Genomic DNA, 16,533 nt, shown 5'->3' with positions numbered 1-16,533 from the left:
AAAATATTTTTATGGACATCACTCACTATGAAGAAGGTATCTGTTGTTTTTTTCCTCAAATTTTGACATTTACGGTATGTTAAGGTGAGAACATGCCCACTTTGTTTCGGAGTATATCTGAAAATGTGGTTCAGTGGAGAAGTGAAATTATATCCCTCAATAAAAAATAAAAATAGCTTAAAACTTTGTCATGCATATCAGATACTCTAAGTTTCATGTGAGAATTTATCCTCTTTTTTAAATGTCATGGTGTTGCATGCTTAATATAATTTATTGAGTACTACTATGAAACTGCTCAGCCCTTTCCGTGATGCTTCTCCAATCTGCACACACAAATGTATGCTCCTGCTCTTACATTCACTGACACAGAGTGTCAGGTAAGCTAATTAGTTTGTTCAGTACAATTTATCAAAAATAACGGGTGAAGCCATAATTTAAAGCCAGGGATACCAGAGCTCAAAGTTTTTTATTTCATCTAATGCCCTTTCGTTTATGTGGAGGGTTGTTTCCAAATTCTATTTAATGTCATTTCTTGGTATACGTCTCAGGTCTTGTGGATGCTCGGCAAGGTCTGGACCACTTTTCCTACATCTTACTTCATATTTGAAGTAGATACTGACTCACTAGGATTAAAAGGAAGCAGCCCTGTGGTAGTTGAGAGTTTTGTTTTGTTTTGTTTTGTTTTTAAGTGAGTGGTGGTATATAGAAAAAGAGATCCATCCACAGCTTCTCAGCTGGTAAAGTTGTAGGAAAATATTGGGTCAATTTTGTTTACTTGCTATTCTGATCTGGATTAATTATTGCCTTCTGATATTTATTTTGCATAATTTCTTTTCTAAAATTATTTGCATTTTTGTCAGTTTTTGAGCCAGGGTCTCACAGTGGAGCCCTGGTTATCCTGGAACTTGTTGTGAGGAACAGACTAGCCTGGAACTCAGAGTTCTGCCTTGCAAGAGCTAAGAATACAAGCAAATGCCACCACACTTAGCCTGTTTAATTTCTCCCCCTGCCTCTCTCTCTTTCTCTCTCTTCTTTGTCTCTCTCTCCCTCTCTCCCTCCCCTCTCTCCCCCTCTTTCTTTCTGTTTTGTTTTTTTGAGCCAGGGTTTCTCTGTGTAGCCTTGCCTGTTCTGAACTCACTTTATAGACCAGTCTGTCCTCGAACACACAGAGATCTGCCTGCCTTTGCCTCTCAGAGACTGGGATTAAAGATGTGTGCCAGCACGCCCAGCTCTGTATAATTTCTTAGTGCACTATTCTACTTTGGTTCCCTGTGGAAACTAGATACCATGGACAGTGCTAGAGATGGTATGCCCTTTTTAGCACTGTCCAAGGGCACCACTCTAGTCAGTATGTTTAATAATTTCTTGAGGACAATAATATCCTTTTGCTTAATTATACACAAGCACTCAATAAAAATTTAAATTCTCCATTTATTAGTTTTCTGTTGCTTTAGTATTGAATTAATGTGTACTGGTGGCCTAAAGCATCACAAGTGTATTATTTTACAGTTTAGTAGATCATAACTTTGGTACTGATCTCAGCAAGCTAAAATGCAAGTGTCAGCAGGGCTGAGACTCTGGGGGAAATCTGTTTCCTGCTCATTTCCTGTCAGTGACTAAATGTAGTTCTCTGTTAGTGTAGGCTTAAGGTCCTCATTACCTTGCTGGCCATAGCTGAAGGAGAATTTCAGCTTCTGCAGGGTAACTTCATTCCCTGACTTTTGACTCTCTTCCATCTTCAAAGTCACCAAGATGGATTCTTTTCTTTCTTTCTTTTTTTTTTTAAATCACTCTCTAACCCACTCTGTTTCTTCATTTAAGGACCTATGTGCTTGGATTTGGCCACCTGAATAATAGAAGATAATTTTGGCATATCAAGCTCCATACTATTAGTTACTTTTGCCTTGAGCATATTCACAGCATCCTTTTGCCTATAACATGTTCATAAGTTTCTGGGATGTCTGCTCTAATGCATCCAGATCAACACATTGACGAGAGACTTGCATAAGGATTGTAATAAATTGTTCCAGTTAACCCAAGTGATATTATAACCTTTGCATTCTTACAACTAAGCTATATTAATCTGAGTCAATAATTTTTTCTTGTAAATTACAGTAATTTAAATGTTACATTGGCAACTCTGAAACCCTTGCCACAAGATTTAATGAAAATCTTATTAAAGTAGAATTGTCCATTGTTAGCCTTATAATCTGGATTGAAAGCGTCATGAGAACACTACAGAAGAAATTTTTTGTTCCAATTCTGTAAATAGATATTGATGGCATCAATTGTGCAGGGAGACATAATAACATAAAATGATTATAAGAATATCAACTAAAATGCTAGTCACTAAAATTATATTTATTGGACTTCATAAAACAAAGTCTATGGTAACAAGATTTCCACACCTCATGTCTCTTTTTGTTGTTTGTTTGTTTTTTTGGTTGATTGGTTTGGTTTGTTGTTGTTGTTATTGTTGTTTTGAGACAGTGTTTCTCTGTGTAGCCTTGGTTGACCTGGATTCATTTTCTAGACCAGGCTGGCCTCGAACTCATGGAGATCCACCTGCCTCTGCCTTCCAGAGTGCTGAGATTACAGGAGTGTATGGCCAGGTCTGGTTCCTATGCCTTTTTTTAAAATTAAGTAAGCAATACTGCTATCTTTTGGATGAAATAGAGAAACTCATTTTCTTAATTAAGTTTGATAAATGTAAGCACACAAAATTGTTCCATTGATACTAGTGCTATTTAGAAAGTATTAAAGTGACTGTGTGGTGCAATTTTGTTGATGTAACTGTAACTACATCATATTTCATTGAAAACCCCAGTTGTTTCACATTTCTTTCTGCCTTCTCAAAACATGTAATGTTTGTTCAAAGAACTGTTCAAAATCAGGTGAAGTAGAAAGTTTGCTAGAAAACAATACCAGCTAGAAGGTTCTCACACAGCTCTGTAAAGTCAAATAAGCACAGGGTGCAGAGAATCTTTTAAAAGTCTTTTTATGTGTCAATTAAAAACACATTTACTTTGGCTTAAGAATCAGTAAAATTCAATGCAATTACAATTGTATTCTTTTGAAAAGAATTATAAAGCAATAGCATATGATTACGTGATTGATAGCCTTTCTTATGTCCTTTGGTTCTAGGTTTCCTGTAGGAAAATGAGAGAGTATTGGAATTTGAGTGTTCTGTAATTACCAACAATTGAGTGAAGTATTAATAGTGAAGTAACAGTAAATGAATACTGCCTGTGCTTCTCTTACTGAGTTTTAAAACTGATTCTTCAAGTTACTAAGGCCTGAAAAGTACTTTACTAAACTTGGAGTCCGATGGAGGGAAGTTTTGAACTCAAATCCAGTTATCCGACTCTCTAGATGTGGTACCAGTTCAAATAGTGATTTCTCTTTTGAATTCAGTTTACTTATTGTGTGGGCATGCACATGTATCAGAGCGTATGTGCATAGGTTAAAGTCAACTTGCATGGATTGGATCTCTTCTTTTGTAGTGGTTGGAATGAAAATGGCCCCCATAAGCTCACAAGTTTGCATGCTTAGTTCTTTGTTAGTAGAACTGTTTGCAAAGGATGAAGAGGTGTGGCCTCAGTGAAGGAGGCATGCCACTAGGGGTAGGTTTTGAAGTTTCAAAAGCCCACACCAGATCCAGTCTCTGTTTTTGCTAGCTTCCTGCAGGTCAGGATGTAACGTTCTACTGATCCAGTGCCATGCCTCTCTGCTTCCTGCCATGATAATAATGGAGTAATTCTCTAAAACTGTAAACAAGCCCCAATTTAATGTGTTCTTCTATAAGAGTTGTCTTGGTTATGATGGTTCTTCACAGCAATAGAGCAGAACCTAAGATGCTTTCGACCCTGTGGAGACCTTGAATCAAACTCAGGTTGTCAGGCTCAGTGGCATGTACCTTTACCCACTGAGCCATCTCACTAGCCACGTTTTTGTTTTAAAAGGTTTAAGTATTATATTATAAGGCACTAAAAATTTAAAACGGACACATTAGGAGAATGATGAATTAGGGTGTCAAGCTCAGGCTCGTGTGTGTGTGTGTGTGTGTGTGTGTGTGTGTGTGTGTGTGTGTGTGTGTGCGCGCGCGCATGCGTGCCATTCTTCTGCCATCTTTTTTCCTTTCCACATTCATATTTCTCACTGTCAACGTTCTTAAAATCCAAAATGATGTTTAATAATCATTGTAAAGTCAACTAGTTTCACTTTTTCATTTCTGGTTTTAAAACCGTAGAGCTTTGGGGCTGAACATGTAGCTGAATGGTAGAGTAGTTGCTCAGCATTCAATTCTAGTATTATCAAGATTAGGAAGATTTGTCTCACTGACCAAAGAAATGATCTCATTTAGTGTTCTGTCTATCTAGGAACTGGAGGGCATCTTAGAAACCACTTTCTGTTATTCTATATGCTTGGAAATGTCTAATCATTTTCCCTCCATCTGCTTATACTTGTGTTTGACGATTTACCCTAGTTCTGAGTTGTGTTTCCTTTTAGATTTTTCAAATCCCATTTTATTGGTTGTTATTACAATTAATGTTAAAGGCCAGTCACAGATTTTTTTTAATAGTATCAGTCATGAAATCTCTCCTGTGGGATAGGCTTCTCAAAGCTGATCAAGAGAACAGTTGGTCATCCTATAATAGTCATGGCACTATTGCACCAGTGGGCACATATTCCCTGGAAGTTGGCATTGTAGTTTATGTATTACAGCATTAAGACCACTGTTTTCTTTTCACCCCGCCCTGCAAACAAGCTCAGTAGCACCTTACGGGATGATGAAAGCTAGCCAGCAGGAAAGAAGTTTCCTGGTTAGTTTGAAATTGATTTTTTTATGTCCTACATCCAACATATGTGTTATCCTCAGCAGCAGTACTTCTACTGGGCAAAAATGCAAAAAAAGAACTGTGTTGACTTAGGGAATCCTCTGGAGTCTTCATGACCAATAATAACTCAAAATGTGGCGAACTGTGGCAATGAGATTTTTATTTAATCACCCATGTCATCTGGGAACATTATCCACTCCCAGAGGAGTGGATATATATAATATTTAAAAACTAGTAGGTTTTCAGGATCTAGAGTGATGACTCACTGGTTAAGAAGCACTGGCTACTCTTCCAGAGGACCCAGGTTCAATTCCTAGCACCCACATGGTGACACATAAGCATCTATCATGCCCTCTTCTGGCCTCCACAGCCACCAGACATGCTCAGGGCATGTCATCATCAGGGACACAAAACATGCATATACATACTTTTTAAAAAATCGAGTGAGTTTCATAAGGCTTCTTCCTGTCTCCTCCATGGTTAACCCATCTCCTACCTGCTCCTTTCTCTCATTTCCTGGCCCCTATCCCTGAACACATGATGTGAAAGACCAGTCAGGAATCCTGGGGATTCTTAATAAGTGAATTACGTCCTACAAATGTTTCAATAAGATTGTTTTTCCATACTGCTTGGTTAAAGGTACACAAAAAGCATATCAGTGACTGATAAAAGAAACATATTCTAAAGCAAAAATAGCTCTTAACTTAAATTATAAAATGTATTTATTCTCTAATGAAGAATCTTTACTATGAATTAGTTGGGATGTTAAGTTAGTTAAGGAGAGCTAGATCCAGTTACCTTTTGGGGAGGTGGCGGTTTGAGACAGGATTTCTCTGTGTAGCCTTGGCTTGTCCTAGACTTGCTTTGTAGACCAGGCTGGCCTCGAACTCACAGCGATCCATCTGCCTCTGCCTCCCGAGTGCTGGGATTAAAGGTGTGCGCCACCTTGAAGCCAAGAATGTAGGGCTGATTTTGGGATTAGCAAATATTGCTTGACTAAATACCTTTGAACAAGGACATAGTTTTCTGAGCTATAAAAATAGTTATTTGTGAAAATGCTAAGCCATAATGCATATGAAATTGATCATCATAAATTTAGAATATGGGGATGGCAGAAATGTTTTGGTGTTGGCAGTTGCCTTTTAGAATCCCAAATATTTTATGCACAGCTCACTTGAATGGATGATAACAGGATGTATTTTCAGACTCCTGAAATTTGTTCTGATTGAGTGGGTTTCCAGAAGGGATCATTAAGAAATACATAGTCAAATTCATTTTTATGTAGAATACTTTAGGCCAGTGAAAAGATTAGACTTTGAAGACTGGAAACTGTTCCTTCAGGGAATAACTCAAGATGTAGTAAAGGTACCGTTTTCTAACCAGTGGACGAGCTTTTAACACCTCATTAGCATTCTCACTTCCTTGATGACTCATTTCTTTCTGTGCACTTCTCACCCGCTCTGATTGTCATAGTTATAATTTGCATATAAAGCACTGTTTAATGTTCAGTATAAAAAAGAATTAAAGAAAAGATTCTGTCCTATTATCTCAAATTAAGGTGGTATTTTATTACTACTTCACAACATGGAGGCAAAATACCTATGCACATAAAATAATAAAATAATAAACATAAGTTGGATATAACTGGAAAATCCAGAAAATGGTTGGGCTTTACACACCTCACCCCCGCTCATACTGGGCTAATGACTCTCCTTTTTCTGAGTAGATCTAAGTGGTTTCTAATTTCCTCTTGGTCTATGGGGCCTGCCTTCTAAATAAATATTAAATTTGCATAACTCTAGTGTTTGAATATTTAATAAACTAGAATTCTAGGCAATTGTAACCCAGTTTGTTCATAGTATGGATCTCTTATTAAAACATGTCACTAGAATTGAACAATCCTCTGTAAGAGAAAAAGTTTCTCCCCACTGTCTATCTATATTTTCCTCTCAGCTTTATTTTTAAAAATTTATTATAATTTATTCAGATTACATCCCGATTGTTATCCCCTCACTTGTATCTTCCCGTTCCCATCTTCCCTCCCTCTTCTGGCCTACTCCCCAAGTTGGCTTGATATTGAAGGAGCTGGAGTGTCTATTTCACTTTCTTCATTGGGGATTTAAGGGAAAGCAGCTCAACTTACTGCCGCAGGTATACTGAGGCTTCTCAATAGCCTGGCCTGATTGATTAATGGCTGGAGGTTAGAACATTCTGCCAAAAAGGTTACTACAGGATAAATTCTGTGTCCTACATATAATTGATGGTAATTGGAGTATATGCTGTCTCTCCCAACTGACTTCTACATACTGCCATCTTCTTATCACTACTAACCTATATTAATTGGGGTTTTTTGTTATGAAGAGATACTGTGATTATCACTCTTTTTTAATTTTTAAAATTAATTAATTAATTCACTGTATATACCAGTTGTAGGCCCCTCCTTCCAGTCCTCCTGGTCCCATCCTCCCTCCCTCTTCTCCCATCCCCCCTCCTCTATTCTGCAGAAAAGGGGAGCCCCCACCCACGCATCCACCCCAGCTCATCAAGTCACATCAGGACTGAGCACATCCTCTTCCCCTGTGACCTGGCAAGGCAGCCCCTCCAAGGGGAGTGATAAAAAACGCAGGCAACAGAGTCCATGTCAGAGATAGCACCCCCACCCTTGCTCCCCTTACTAGAGGACCCACATGAAGCCTGAGCTGCCCATCAGCTACATCTGTGTAGGAGGCCTAGGTTTAGCCTATGTGTGGTCCATGGTTGGAGCTTCAGTCTCAGCAGGCCCCTCTTGAGTTCTGGTTAGTTGGCTCTGTTGGTCTTGTTGTGGAGTCCTGTCCCCTACAGGTTCTTCTGTCTATCCCCCCCACTTTTCTAACTCTTATAAAGGAAAACATTCAAGTGGGGCTGGCTTACAGTTACAGTTTCAGACGTTTAGCCTGTTGTTATGACAGGAAACATAATGATACACAGACAGACATGGGCTGGAGAGGTAGCTGAGAGTCTTGCAGCCAGATCCACAGACAGCTGGAAGAAAGAAATACTAAGGACTGGCTTGGGCATTTGAAACCTCCAAACCCACATCCAATGACACATTTTCTCCAACAAGGCCACATCTACTCCACCATTGCCACACCTCCTAATGTTACTTCCTAAGCATTCAAATACAAGCCTCTATTGTGAGCATTCTTATTCAAGCTACCACAACTTCCATGTGCAATCATTCATAGTTTGTGGCTGTCTAAAGGCAATTAATTGACTCTTTGGATAAGATCTTTTCTGTATGCCAGGAAGGGAATGAACAATCACAAATTCATTTCTCTACTTATTATTTTATTTCTACTTCAGAATTTATAGTGGATTCTACTTGTTGTCCATCGTCTACAGTTCATCCACCCACCTGCCCATTCATCCACCCACCTGCCCATTCATCCACCCACCTGCCCATTCATCCACCCACCTGCCCATTCATCCACCCACCTGCCCATTCATCCACCCACCTGCCCATTCATCCACCCACCTGCCCATTCATCCACCCACCTGCCATTCATCCACCCACCTGCCCATTCATCCACCCACCTGCCCATTCATCCACCCACCTGCCCATTCATCCAGCCACCTGCCCATTCATCCACCCACCTGCCCATTCATCCACCCACCTGCCATTCATCCACCCACCTGCCCATTCATCCACCCACCTGCCCATTCATCCAGCCACCTGCCCATTCATCCAGCCACCTGCCCATTCATCCACCCACCTGCCCATTCATCCACCCACCTGCCCATTCATCCACCCACCTGCCCATTCATCCACCCACCTGCCATTCATCCACCCACCTGCCCATTCATCCACCCACCTGCCCATTCATCCACCCACCTGCCCATTCATCCACCCACCTGCCATTCATCCACCCACCTGCCCATTCATCTACCCACTTATTCTTCCACCTATTCACCCACTATCTACCTATATGCCCATTAGTTTATCACCAAAATGTGAAGAATAAAAATAATATACAAACCAGCCTTCTTAAATATAACGAATTTTGGCCAAGGTATATGACATTTGGTATAATTTAATTAGTACCAGTATATTAAATGATGAGAGCAGAACAAAGTCTTAAAATATGGTAGGTTGAGAGCAAAATCATTAATTTTAGAGTTGTTCAAGGACAGGATTGAAATATTCAGTGCAAATGCTTTTTGGTTTGGATAATTAACTTTCATCCTGTTACAGTTATCTAATGGAGTATCATTTGTCATTCCATTTGTCTAGCCCAATTCCCTCATCTGTGTCATAGTGCTATTTTTGTGATTATGATAGTCAGCATTGGAATTCAAAATCTGTTCTTTTAAATGCTGCTATCAGTAATGTAAATTTCTTCCTAAATCTGAATTATGATCAAGGAAGTACTGTTCTTTCTTCCCATATTAGCACATAATTTTACCATTGATAGTTTATGAAAGTAGAGTAATAAAAATTAGGTACGTTTATTTTTAAAATGTTTGTTTTGCTTATTTTTAAAAGATCGATTTTATTTTCTTAATTATGTATTAGTGCATGCGTGTGTGTGTGTGTGTGTGTGTGTGTGTGTGTGTGTGTGTGTGTGTGTACATACTCGTGAAATTGGGCACCCCATGTTTGTGTAAGTTCTTTTGGAGGCAAGAAAGGGTATTAGGTTTCCTGGAGCTGGAGTTACAGGCAGTTTTGAACTACCTCATGTGGGTGCTGAGAATTAAACCCAGATTGTATGGAAGAGCAGCAAATGCTCTTAACTACAAAGCTATCTTTTTAGCCCTATTTATTACTTTTTTTGTGGGATGGAGACAAGGTCTTGCTGTGTTGCCCAGGCTACTCTCAAACTCCTAGGTTTAAGAGGTATTCCTTTCTCGGCATCCCAAGTAGGTAAAGTTACAGGTTTGATTCACTTGTATCTTTTTTTTTTTTTTGCTTTATTTATTTTTGATTTTATAAATGGCATATTAGTAATTATGAACATTCATAGGATCCACTGTGATATCTCTCTATACAATATCATGTATATAATCAGACAATGAAATTGTTATATCTATCTAACCCTGGACATTTGTTATTTATTTTGAAAATATTAAAAATCAGCCAGGTTTGGTGGCGCACACCTTTAATCCCAGCACTCAGGAGGCAGAGGCAGGGGGATCACTGTGAGTTCGAGGCCAGTCTGGTCTACAAAGTGAGTACAGGACAGCCAAGGCTACACAGAGAAACCCTGTCTCGAAAAAACAAACAAACAAACAAATAAAATCCTTAAAATCTTCACTACTCACTATTTTCAAGTCTTCAGTTAATTTTTAACAACTATAGTTATTCTATACGATGTATCATTAGCAGTCATTGCATTGAACCATTTGGACTTTGTATCTGTTAACTATTCTCTCATCATCATCTTTTCCCATACTCAAAGCAGGAGATTGTGGATGCAGTTAATTAAATCATAAAATTGCTGCCAACAGAATGTGTTTTTATGCTACCTTTCTTGTATTTATAAAATAAGCTTTTAAATGTGAAGCATTAAAGAGTCTCCAGTCTCTGCTATTTTTAACTTTGAGCCCTCATGTCACGGAAACAATGTTGGCTCTAGGTTTAGACATGGGTTTGGATTCATAGTTATGATATGTATGTGAGGCATTAAACTCCCTGAGCTTCAGTTCCCAGTCTTGAAAGTGGGATAGTCATGAGGATTAAGTACCATATGAGAATGTGCCTGGCGCAGTGCCTAGTACACAGCAGGTGCTGAGTAAATGATCTTATTCCTGTGTTATTATGGACATCAGCTACTTACTAATGTAATTCCAGTTTGAATGTGGTGGCTATATGCATGTGAGAAATGTGCACAATGCTTCCTTTACTTTGAAATGCCATTTTGACAAATAGTCTTATCATCTAGATTATTTCTTAGACACTTGTATTATCACATAAGAAATAGAATATTGAAAACATAGCAGCTATTGATAAAAATAAAAATGTTTATGTTAAACAGTTCTTGTAGTAAAACCATTTCTGATCAATAATAATAGACTTAACATATTTATCATAAAAATACAAATAACTCCCTAAAGTTTTGTTCCTTCTGATTCCTTTCAAGCCTAATCTTACTAAGGTGATATGTTGTCTGTACATTTCTTAGCCAGAAATTAATTTATGTCTTATTGGTACAGGCTACCATGGTATTTGTAATTTCCTCATGGAATGATACTATAAATGACACTTGATTTGCTTGACTTTAGTCAAGCAAGTACTTGAAATATTACAGATTCTTTTTGTGTTTTTAAACAACTGTTTTAAATAGATTTTTTATATTGCATAGACTTATTTCTTTTATAGATGTTAACTTCAGAAGTTGGAAATTTTGTTCCTGAATTTTATTTTGTACTTCCCTAATTTATTCATAATGGAGAGATAAAAATGAATGAGTATAAATATACAAACTTCTTTGACGTATTATTTAGTTTTTGTTTGGGATGGGTGAAGAATAAAAATATATTAATATATTTAACATTCAATTCATACTTTGAATCTATCTAAAAACTAATGGGAAATGGCTTCTATTATCTTAAGTTTTTTATTCATTTCTCAAGGGTGGAAGGAAATACCTTGACAGATTTAGCACTCAAATTCAAATGAGTATGAGAACAGGTGGCAAAATTTCTCCTCCACCTGCCATGCAACTTTATCACAAGAAATGTTTCATTTAGCAAATGCTGCTGCTAGCAGACACTACTCTACTTCAGAGCAGACAGACAAATGGAGGGAGAGTACTTCTTTGAAGAAAACCCCTTTCTTGATTTTCTTTTAAAACTGTGAGTTTGAAAACTGCCTTTTCTTTTCCTGGGGGCTGGGTTGTGGAAAGGCTGAGTCATTGACTTGATTAACTAGCCTGCTTCATGGCACTGTTAAAGCATTTATGGCTGCCTCGTTTGTTGTCCGGTTAGTGTTGCTGTTCTTACATGTTCACCTACTGTCGGTAACTTTTGGTTATGATAATATTGAGCTGCGAACTTAAAATATTTGTGTTATACTTTAGACACTACAAGAGCCGTGTTTTTGTTGTCGTGAAACTGTTATTACAGTACATGTTAAATATGTTTAAGGAAATGACGGCAAGCCAAAAGTCACACCATAAAATTAACCAGTGACTGAACAGAGAGAAACAATAAAGCTGTTGTTCATACACTTTACTTTTTCTAATTCATGTTTTATATGATAAATTTCAGGCAATGCAGGAATGTATAAGGCATACGAATTCCTTGTAGTGTCAGTGTGTTGTTCTTTAGTTGATGTAAACTAAAAGTTAATCTGCCAGTGTACACATTGTCATACATAACTTTCCTACCAAGAAAAGTCATGTGATTTCAATGTATTCTCATGATAATAATTTCAAAAATTACTAAACTGTTTCCTTTTCTTCAAGAGTGAAATGTTACCTTCCCTGGCCTTTGCATTTAAGATGGATTTGTATTTATGGCTACAAAAACTAAGAAAATGAAATGTGCACTTTACAACTTACCAAGATAATACTTCCTCAATTTCCAAACCAATAGTACTGGTTTTATAAACTTAGACTTTTGGATATAGAGATCGAGGACTGTTCTGTGGGAGTTTGTGTGTTTGGACTCAATGCAAATTAGAGGTATCCTCCCATGGAGCATACCAACCAAGCAATTTATGAGAATATTCTGTTCTTCTTACAACCTTAAACAATTGAACTTACTTATCACTGTTCTGTATAGGAAACATTTGAACAACATTCAGAGCACTCCTTTGGTGGTGGTCTCCTAGGACAGAGATGCAGTACACAATCCTTCATTATCATAAAAGAAAGAAAAAAGACTAGTATAGTAATTTTTAGAAGTCTTTTGTCAAATATCCATTTGGATGAACAGCTCCACATAGACCTCAGGGACTTCGTGCATGTCTGCACTTGTGATTTTGAGAGTTATGTCTTGTGTTTTACTCTTTGATAATTTATAGGTTTTAAGAATAGATGTGCTGTGTTGATTTGCATGCTCTGGAATACTGAAGAAATTCATCATTTTTATCTGTTAACTATTTTTCCATCTGTCTATATGAATTGTGCATTTGTATTTATTTACATTTGTATTCCTTGAGGTTCTTAGAAAAAATGGAAAATTTGAGACAAGACTACAATGTTGGTGTTGCCTTGCTAACAAAATAACAATTACTTAAACTTTTTTATTTCTCTTCAAACAACAGTGCAAGTAAACACCGTGCTGTATGTTCAGTTATTTCATGTTTGCAGTGGTTTTAGTAAAATGAGTAAAGATTCCTCTATCTCTAAACTATTGCTTTTCAAAAGAACAAAAACAAAAACAGTGATTATTTTCTTTGCGCAAACACATTTGGCTGGTTCATGCCAATTTTGTGAAAGATTGGTTTTGTGTTCAGTAGTTGGTTGTCGTTTTGAAAATAAAATGTGTTCAGTGTGCAGGATTAGTGTGGCAGCCATATGTAGACTGTAATGTAGCAGAAAGATTAAAATTTTAGAAAAACTGATGAAGGCATTGTCTCCTCTAAGTTACCTCTTAATATTTATGACATGGCAGGATTTGCAAGATCATAACGTATTCTGTGAAAGTAAATCCAGCTAACAGTTGTTTTAAGCAGAATTAAAATTTTGTTATTCCTATATGAAATATTAAAAACCTCTCTATATATTTATCTTATAAACCCCAGAGCTCTTATCTACTGATCCATTGTAAACACTTGAGTTTTCAAAATGTTAGGAATGAGGAGAGCTGTAGTATATTCTGTTAGATGGCTTTAGAAGATTTAGTGGTAATTAGTAATCCCCACTGTGTTTTTGTACTTCTAACATTCGTGGAGTCAAGCCAAGGATTGGGAAATATTTAAAACATGAAATTACTCTATCAACACTTCATGTGAAAGTCAATCCCACAATACCAGGGTCTCTCAACCTTAGCACCATTGACATTTTTCCTCAAGAATATCTTTGACATATAAAACTGTCCTGTGTACTATAGTATGTCTAGCAGCATCCCAAGAGATGACAGTAATTACCCACCCTCCCTCAGTTCCCACCATGAAAAATGTCCACAGCCATTGTCAAGGGATGTGTGCATCGCAAGGGGCAAGGGTTGGAAGCAAGATTTCTTCTTTGAGAACCACTGGCATGCATATTGTTTTAACTATATGACTTGAAAAATGAGTGGGATTTTTTAAGAAAATATTTTTTGTCTGGAATTTGTCTGATAAACAGTCCTTTAACATATGTGATATAATTGTGGCCTAGGCTTTACAGAAAGAGAAAGCTATTACGTCCCTGCAGGGTTGAAGAACAATGTTCTTTTCTTGTAGTCAATAAACTTAATAAAATAAAAAGATAGATCAGGATAGCGAGTCTCCTAAGAACGTTGACATGACATGTACTGTTACTGGTGCAGAATTAATAGAGAATGTTTTTGAATGTTAAAGAGTCAGTATTCTCAGTATTCCAGAAATCAAGTATGAGAGCTTCTTCAGCTTTTGAAGTAATTAATTAGAAGGCCAGTTATCTCCTATTGCCAAGACCGGGTTGCATTTCCATATAGCCCTTCTCAATTTTGAGAGCAATTGACAAATAACAAGTAAACAAGTTGTTATCTGTAGTTTATTCAAAGAAGCAACTTGTAGGGTATGTCATAGCGATGGAGCAGGTGCAGCTTTACTCCTGCCCATGCTGTAAAAATGATAATTGATGGTCATTTAAGAACTGGATGATAAAGAACTTTCTTTGGAATGATTCACAGAAAGGGGTTTCTATAGTCACAGGGTATAAATTAAGCCTCTCCTCCCAGGCTTTGTATAAGGAGTATAGAAATTAATCACATAGTCTGCTTGAATTCACTATCCAAATACTTTGAGATGGATAGATAATTTTCTAGGTAGAGATGTACCTCACAATTTATCTATTTCTGATTTTTCCAATTGACTCTATAAACTCCAGAGCCTGTCTACAAACATGTATATGAGTATTTTATATGCTATGTAAATTATATATATATAGTCTATCATTCCTTTTAAAGCTGTTTCTTATATTTTAATGGGAGGGTATGTTCATTTTCTTTTCTGCTTGTCAAAATCTTATTTGAATTATTCTCTGTTAAATATCTATGAGAGATGAATAAAACATGGTTATATATTATTAATTCCTTTTCATTATATTATGGCTCAAATATCATTAAGAAGAATTGATGTGACCTTTAAGGCAAGAATTTCTGCTAATTATTGCAGAATTTGAATGCACTTGATTGGTGTCAGTATTCAAAATGCAGCATCTTTGTGTATAAAGTAGCTATAGTTGTAAAACTCATTCTAATTAAAACTGAGCAGCTCAGGTTATAGATATTACAGGAAAAGGATTTAATCTTTATATTTTATGATCAAGTTAAGAAATCAAATAATCTAAAAATCAGGAAGTTATAGATAACTATGAAAATTCAAGCCAGTATTCTTTCTTTTGCTAATATCCACCTAGCAGTATCTATCATGAATGTACAAACAAACCAATGAGAGCCAAGAATTCCTTGTTCTTAGGCACATGATCCAGAAGCCATTTGGCTATGCAGAGTTAAGTGTACAAAAGGCCTCTCAGAAGAAGTAATGACATCATTTTAGGGTGGTCAATTTTTAATATAACCTAAGGAAAACCCTTTAATTATCTAAGGTTTCATTATAGTCTCTTGTACATTCTGAAATCCTTTCTTATGGTCCTTTGGAAAATTTCTATATTTATACATATGTATATATATATATATATATATATATATATATATATATATATATATAAAACAATATATGGATGTCTCTTACTTATGTTATCCATTTCTTTGAAAAAATGGAAATGTTAGTAAAATAAAGTTATTTCCCAAGTTGAGAAAAGAGAGCTAAATTTTTTATTTCATGTGTATATTTTTGTTAGGTTAGAGCTGACTAGAGCTAGCACTAATAACAGCAACATGAAGTACTGCATTAGTATATTGCAGGTATTTTTAAACATTTGTTAGTGTGGGGGGGATAGGAATTGGAATAACACCAGATTTAAATTAAACTCTTGACTCAATGTAACATTACTATAATTCCTGATTGTTTTGTGGTTCTTCTTGCTGTAGGTAGTTTAATTTTACATGTGTATAATAATATACATGTATATGTAAAAATAAAAAATATTAATAAAAACAAAAACCCAAAAACTCTTGATTCAATTACTCGAATAAGCTGGATAAGTTATTTTTAACACTTCTTTGCTTTCCTTAAGAAAAACAGGAAACAGGAGCTAGAGAGATAGCTCAGTGGTTAAGAGCACTTGGTCCTTTTGCGGAAGACCTAAATTTGGTTCCCAGCACCCACATGGTGGCTCACAGCCATCTTTAACATCGGTTCCAGGGGATCTGATTCCCTCTAGTGGCCTCTGTAGGCACCATGCACATTTGCGTTGCACAGACAATACATGCAGGAAGATATTTATACACAATAAATAAAATATAAAACAAAAGAACAGGGAGCTAATAATAATAATACCTTTTTTATTGGGTTTTGTTAACATAAAGGAGCTCACATGTGTAAAATTCTTGGCAAGTACTTGATACAGAGCAGCGATTAAATACATCCCTTGCTAGTTTTCTCTTTCTAAAGTCAGGTACTAAA

The 16,533-nt window shown here is 36.7% G+C and overlaps 1 protein-coding gene across 7 annotated transcripts in view; it reads left to right on the top strand.

The window, feature by feature from the left end:
* Positions 1-16,533, top strand: part of KLHL13 (kelch like family member 13) — a 157,791-nt gene that overhangs the window by 105,581 nt on the left and 35,677 nt on the right. The window contains exon 1 of one of the 7 annotated variants that reach the window (XM_084789219.1): positions 11,585-11,669. The exons of the other annotated variants lie outside the window; for them this stretch is intronic. Coding sequence (XP_084645345.1) covers positions 11,614-11,669 — 56 coding nt within the window. The 5' untranslated portion in view covers positions 11,585-11,613. Of the gene's footprint in view, positions 1-11,584; positions 11,670-16,533 lie in introns of those variants that run through there. 7 annotated transcript variants of the gene reach the window in all.

The sequence above is a fragment of the Acomys minous genome (assembly GCF_964271855.1).
Source record: "Acomys minous genome assembly, chromosome: 7".
Taxonomy (NCBI): domain Eukaryota; kingdom Metazoa; phylum Chordata; class Mammalia; order Rodentia; family Muridae; genus Acomys; species Acomys minous.
Note: the sequence above shows the minus strand (reverse complement) of the source record. Positions and strands in the feature narration are given on the sequence as shown.